Raw genomic sequence first — 7,333 nt, forward strand, 5'->3', positions numbered from 1 at the left:
TTGTTACAGAACTAATTGCCAGCTTTCTGTGGGCCACCTAATAAAATTGTCTTGTTTAGATTCAGCGTTGTGTGTGGGAGACTGGCGTGCTTTCAATAGAGTTGCACAAAATAATAGACTTGCCAACTTTTGTTAAGATTACATTTTGTATGTAAGAGTATAAGTAATGTCCTATTAACTAGAATCTGCTGATATATAAAGCAGAGGATTTTTCTTTTGAGTGGTTCTTGTGGTACCACCAGAAGCAGACACTTTTAGCCAGGTTTAGTGATCTTTAAATGATTTGAGTAGCAGTGATTTTCTACAACCACCACCTCTATAGTATTAATCAACAGCTCTGTAATTATAAAATGAATTTCACTAGGGCATTTATGTTGTCTGAATTATAAATATACTTACAGAGGGACTGTGTAGGGAGTTTCACAAATTTTGATAAACTTTGGTTTCCAGATAACAAGATTTTAAATAATAACACAACTTTGGAATTTGTGTGCAGCCATCGATGATGTGATGCAATAAATGTTTGCTATTCTGCTTTACCATTTAATAATATATATTCCATGTATTGTGTTCAATCTGTCATAACCAATATTATGGTTATATTTTCATCAGTTAGGTGTCTTTATTGTAGTTGATACAAATGTTTGTCAACATGTGACCAGGTTTGTCCAAAAGCATGTCACCTAGTGATAATGACAGTCAAAAACTGATACAGTGCCCTTCTGTTGACCATGGCCTTCACATTGCACCCATATAGGCCTCAGGAGAGAAACTCTTATGTAATTTCAAAGAGAATCCCCCAATAAAATGACATCCCAGCTATTTGCTGTCTACAAACATTTTTTCCAAATGTACCAAGAATTATAATCAATTCCCATAGAGAGCCGTACCATTTTGTTTTCACTGGCTATACAGACAACTCTCTGAAATGTTCATTTGTAAAAATACTGTAGATAACTTCTCTGCTAACAAATAAAACTTATCTAGGTAAGAAACCACCATATTGCTTTGGTGAGGAACTTGGGGTCATTGGCATAAGTGGTGACATTTTGTTTCCAGACAGTCACAGTAAATGACCCTGCTACTGGGCAGGGCACTGATTGGAAAATGGAAACATTAACAGGAATAAGTTACATGTATTAACAAGTAAAATTCCAAGAGTTTTCATAGAACAGTTACAGATCTGTCTTTCCCCCCCCCCCCCCCCACCCCTTTGTTTTCTGTTTGACAGGGCTGGTGGACTTTCATAATCAATCTTTTTTCTACATACTTTCTTTGAGTGTGCAAATGCTATTGAGTTTGGATACAATTGCCAAGCTGGTTACAGAGTTGGGAAGTTAAGTACGCACAGATACAAGTGCGTATAATCAGAATCAGCAGCATTTGTGTGATGATGGGGAAAGACAGTGTCAGTTGTTTGTGTGATATGGAAGGGCAGTGTTAAGTGTCGATGTGATGATGGGGAAGGATAGTGTTAAGTGTTTATGGCAAGAAAACAATAAGTGTACCAGCAAAACATTGCCAACTGTTTCTTCATTTATAAGTGAACTCATCCATAAGGCAGTGCTGTATTGTAGATATTTTCAGTGGAATGCGAAACCAGGGAAAAGTACACTCAAACGAACAAAAAAATTGCATTTGTCATCGTCCTTCCTGTAACACCGATTTTGGTAGTTGTTCAGGTGTATTTTTGTCAAGCTGCTTCTTACGATGTCTTAACTGATCATTCGCTTCTGTGTCTAATCGCCTTCTGGAAACACACACTGGAATGGTGTCACTACAGTGAGTGAGATGTTTCCCGAAACATATAGTGTGATGCGTGTTCTTATATAAACACAAGTTCTGTAACAACTTGCACAGTTGTAATCAAAGTGAAAAGCAGGACATTACAGAAAGTGTTGTTGAATTGGTGGTAAGCAAGATCATGAGTGTTAAAACAAGCAATGTGATACATAAATGTTGTTCTAAGCCAGTACAAGCAGTGAATAATCTACTGGTAGAAGATGAGGATCAATGAACAAGTCATGCAGGCAGCCGAGTGAGAGGGTCTGTGTGTGTGAGTAATAGCAGCACACAAAATGGGTGTGTATATATGTAGGCATATTCGAATGTTATTATTCTAATGCAGAATTTCTACTTTTTAATTCTTAATGGTATTATAATTGTCATAAAATTAGATGACTGAGAAGCAGGTAGGTAAAGGTTGAATTTCTTTTTCATCAAAATTCATGTTAAATTTGCTGCAGAATTCATTAATCATCAAAGAAGAAGAATAAAATATCTTACATTTGTTCTTTTACTTATCCCTGTTTTAACAGGTAGTGGAATGTGTATCGGGGCTTTTCCCAGATACAAGAAATATTCAGTCCAGTTCCTACTTCTGTATTTTAATGTTTCACATTTTTGCTATCAGATTTACAGTTTCAATCTGTTTTTAATTTCTATGTGACTGCAGTTTTGATCTGTTGCCATCATTCCAAGAGTTTAAACTTTTCCACATAGCTACCATCTCACAAAGATTTTGGACATAACATGAACACACTGACCTCTGAAACGTTGGTTAACATCGACCAGACTACACAGCGCAACAATCCAGAAGACAGAAATCTTCATACTCTGATGACGGAGGCAGTATGACCTCTGAAACGTTGGTAAACATTTACCAGACTACACAGTGCAACAACCCAGAAGACAGAAATCTTCATACTCTGATGATGGAGGCAGTATGACCTCTGAAACGTTGGTAAACATCTACCAGACTACACAGCGCAACAACCCAGAAGACAGAAATCTTCATACTCTGATGACGGAGGCAGTACGACCTCTGAAACGGTAAACATCTATCAGACTACACAGCGCAACAACCCAGAAGACAGAAATCTTCATACTCTGATGATGGAGGCAGTATGACCTCTGAAACGTTGGTTAACATCGACCAGACTACACAGCGCAACAACCCAGAAGACCGAATTCTTCATACTCTGATGACGGAGGCAGTATGACCTCTGAAACGTTGGTTAACATCGACCAGACTACACAGCGCAACAACCCAGAAGACAGAAATCTTCATACTCTGATGACGGAGGCAGTATGACCTCTGAAACGTTGGTAAACATCTACCAGACTACACAGCGCAACAACCCAGAAGACAGAAATCTTCATACTCTGATGACGGAGGCAGTATGACCTCTGAAACGTTGGTAAACATCTACCAGACTACACAGCGCAACAACCCAGAAGACAGAAATCTTCATACTCTGATGACGGAGGCAGTATGACCTCTGAAACGTTGGTAAACATCTACCAGACTACACAGCGCAACAACCCAGAAGACAGAAATCTTCATACTCTGACGACGGAGGCAGTATGACCTCTGAAACGTTGGTAAACATCTACCAGACTACACAGCGCAACAACCCAGAAGACAGAAATCTTCATACTCACCGCTCTGAAAATCTCAAATCCTACATGAACACACTTGTTCTCAGTATTTACTTTTAGACCACCTTCCTTACTAGCATCTAAATAGACCTTCTGTATTCTTCTTTATGATATTATGTCTTCACTCAGTGAATTAACATTGTCATCTGAGTGATGAAGTTTTTTAATTCTGGCAGACTTAGTTATGAATGATCTTTGCATAGTGATTTCTTTTCTTACAAAAGAATTTTTAGGTGGTGTTTTGTGCAAGCATGAGCATAGAACACCTTATGGGCCCGTCCATGTGTCAGCCACATTTTCCTACTAGGCAAGCTGCATGACAAGGAGTCATTTTTGTGCAACATGAGGAAGAGGTCATTGTTGGAACACTTGCGACAAATGTCTACGTGGTGTGGTGAAAAGAACACTTGAATATTAGTCTTGTTTTTCTTGATACTGTTTCCTTCTGAACTATGGTAATAGTAGATAGGGTTTTATTAATGATTCTAGTTACAGTGGCTTCAGCAGATCATAGTTTCCAGAACTTAAAAAATTAGTAGCTTTCTCGGGACAGTAACTTTCCCTGAGAGCTTGAGCGACTTGACTCTGCTTCTGTTCACAGAAAAGTGTCCTGAAATTTGGATTAGAAAAACCTGATGGCAGAGTTCTTGCAATGAAACAAAGGAATGTAGACAGTGTAATAACAGTACTTTTTGTATTAAATTGACTTTATGTATTAATATAGTACTTTGCCACTGGCTTCGGACTAGAGACATGAGTCCAGTCCTGGGTGACATTGAGTGATTTTTGTGGTTGACAAACTGGCACTGGAAGGGGTTTCTGCAGTTCTTCAGCTTTCCCCTGCTAATCTTCTCTCCACCATTGCTCCATTCATATTTATTGCTGCCCCACAAAGTGTGCAGTCACACTAACCAAGCAGCACATTGTACTCATAATACCCCCAGTCCTCACCTAGGGGATTTGAGGTTTTCACGGTGGTGAGTCTGAAGATGGCTGTCTTCTGGGTTGTTGTGCTGTGTTGTCTGGTATATGTACACCAACTTTTCAGAGGTCCTTGCTGCCTCCATCATTGGACCTCTGAAACATAAGTAAATTTCTACCAGACTATACGGTGCAGCAACCCAGAGGACAGCCATCTTCTTCCTCTGAACTAGGGGCTTCACCTCTGACCTAGTACTTGCCTGGTCTCAGAATAAACATAATTTGGTTTTTTATGGAATAAAACCACTGAGTTTTCTGTAAGTTTATTTTATTACAATATCTCTAGTGTATCTGAAGACCTCAGACACAATTATTCATCCTTGTTAATAACCTAAACATCTCCATATTTGACATTAGATCACAAAAGTCCATTCAGAAGCTTTGGAAGTCCACATTTATTTCAAGAAACAGTAGACCTTAGAAGTATGGAACCATGTAGTAAATTTTTAACCAGATAGTTTAAATTAAATTTGAGGTTCTCATAGCATTGAAAATACTATTTGTACACGCCTGGGTTCTGAAACTATATGTAGTCTTGTAGATGATTAACATTTTGGAGGAACATTTGTAACCACCTCCAAGAACCCAGGGTGTTGACAATGCAGAAGACCATAGCTGACATGCTAGTCTAAACTATTTTTGTATGTACATTGCACTATAATTGTATTTATTTTTAATTAGTTAGTCATAATAAGGTAATGCTTCTGTAGTAATAGCTAACAGAACTTGTGGCAGTTGTAGGAGAGTGGTTTGTGACTGAATGTATAATATAGAGAATTGAAAATTGTTTATGTATTATACTATTAGTAATTTTTATACAGTTTTAATTATATTTATAAAATATTACCAAAAAAAATGTTTTTTATGGATTTGATTCTTGAAATTACTAAAATAATTAGAGGAAAAGCCATCCTTTAAAACATGGTTTTTTGAAAGCAATTAAAAATTTAAACAGATGATGGCTGAAGTCAAAGATAAAAGAGTAATTTACCACCATCACCAAAGGCATTCTGAGGATGAAAGTCTTTTGTGTAGGCTTTGACCAGACTGTTTAATTTTTATAGGCCTATAAAAACATATAATAAGTTAAATCTTAATTTGGTATTGTTACTCTACAGACATTTGAAACTTTTGATAATTGTACATTATCTTACAATATCTTCATAACAGACTCAGTAAAATAATATTGACTGGCTGCAGTTAAGTTTTGTTTATTATTGCCAAGTTACTAGTGTTTAATGAACGTGTTGAAGCAAGGTTTACTTTTGCATATTTTACAAGTTTCAGCATATTAATATTATTATTGAGCAGAACTATCAGAAATACATATTTGCTTATTTAATTTAAGTGCTAATAAGAGTATTTCTCCATGATATAAATTTTAATATTGAAATGTCTGTTTTTACCCAAGCAGAATGTCCACATGAAACTGGAACTTGCCCTCGATGAGGATAGCATATTCTACAAACTTGGAAGTTCAGGCCTTATCACATTCTCTGATTACATCTTCCTGCTCACTGTTCTGTCAAGTAAGTTGTACATTCACTTTTCTTTTGCATGAAGGTTTAAGTTTTATAATCAGTATACGGTTGGTCTTTTCTTATGAGTGCCAACTCAAGGCAGAGGAATCAAATGTTCCTCCTATCAACTTGCATTGTCCCATAATACGTAAATTTTCTTCATGGCTGAGTCGTGTATAAAACTGGCAGTTTTGTCGTAAGTCAGTGGCTTCCTACCTTTACTCCCAACCCTGCTTTTGTGTACAGAATGATTTGATGTCTTGAACATGTAAGACTTGAGGTTCTCACAGCGGTGAGTATGAAGATATCCGTCTTCTGGGTTATTGCGCTGTGTAGTCTGGTCGATGTTAACCAACGTTTCAGAGGTCATACTGCCTCTGTCATCAGAGTATGAAGATTTCCGTCTTCTGGGTTGTTGCGCCGTGTAGTCTGGTCGATGTTTACCAACGTTTCAGAGGTCATACTGCCTCCGTCATCAGAGTATGAAGATTTCTGTCTTCTGGGTTGTTGCGCTGTGTAGTCTGGTAGATGTTAACCAAAGTTTCAGAGGTCATACTGCCTCTGTCATCAGAGTATGAAGATTTCTGTCTTCTGGGTTATTGCGCTGTGTAGTCTGGTCGATGTTAACCAACGTTTCAGAGGTCATACTGCCTCTGTCATCAGAGTATGAAGATTTCCGTCTTCTGGGTTGTTGCGCCGTGTAGTCTGGTCGATGTTTACCAACGTTTCAGAGGTCATACTGCCTCCGTCATCAGGGCAGTATGACCCCTGAAACGTTGGTTAACATCGACCAGACTACACAGCGCAATAACCCAGAAGACGGATATCTTCATGTCTTGAACAGTCTGTCATTCAGGTAGAAATCTGTGAGATGTTCTTGTTTTACAGTATAATTTCACAAATTGGAATAGTATTGAGATAGTTAGGAGTGGTTGATGTTTATCTTAGAAGGAATTTATGTTCCCTGCACTTCATGGTATGTGGTATGTTCTGCTCCTCACATGTCTGATCAGTTTTGAAAATCGCCATATTTCATCAGATCATAGAACACGTACTTTGGGTCTTTTTTTAAGTAATCACATTAGACTGAGGAGCAAGAAACAGTACTGATTGAAAAATATGGAAAAGTATTGTTTGAGTCATGTTTAATAGAAATTGTCCAGTAGTTTGTGATGGCAGGAGCAGTATGGGTGAATACCGAGACTGAAAACATGTTATGAATATTAACTGAAGCTTAATTGGATGTTACAAGATGACTTTATGACTTGCGTCTGGCATAAGAAACTCACATTGCAGTTTGGAAGCTTTTGACTGATGTTTGCATGGTGTGGTGTGGGAACACCACATAATGCAAAGAAGTAGGAACAAGTTCAGCATGGTTCATTACATGC

The 7,333-nt window shown here is 37.8% G+C and overlaps 1 protein-coding gene across 5 annotated transcripts in view; it reads left to right on the forward strand.

The window, feature by feature from the left end:
* MICU1 (Mitochondrial calcium uptake 1) overlaps positions 1-7,333 on the forward strand; it is a 61,964-nt gene that overhangs the window by 21,009 nt on the left and 33,622 nt on the right. For all 5 annotated transcript variants that reach the window (XM_022062174.2, XM_022062173.2, XM_087346896.1 and 2 more), the window contains one exon: positions 5,837-5,951. In XM_022062174.2, the coding sequence (XP_021917866.1) occupies positions 5,837-5,951 (115 nt within the window). The remainder of the gene's footprint in view (positions 1-5,836; positions 5,952-7,333) is intronic.

This window comes from Zootermopsis nevadensis, unplaced genomic scaffold, assembly GCF_977971745.1.
Source record: "Zootermopsis nevadensis isolate Lab colony 2312 unplaced genomic scaffold, Znev_1.0 Znev_ptg000011l, whole genome shotgun sequence".
Taxonomy (NCBI): domain Eukaryota; kingdom Metazoa; phylum Arthropoda; class Insecta; order Blattodea; family Termopsidae; genus Zootermopsis; species Zootermopsis nevadensis.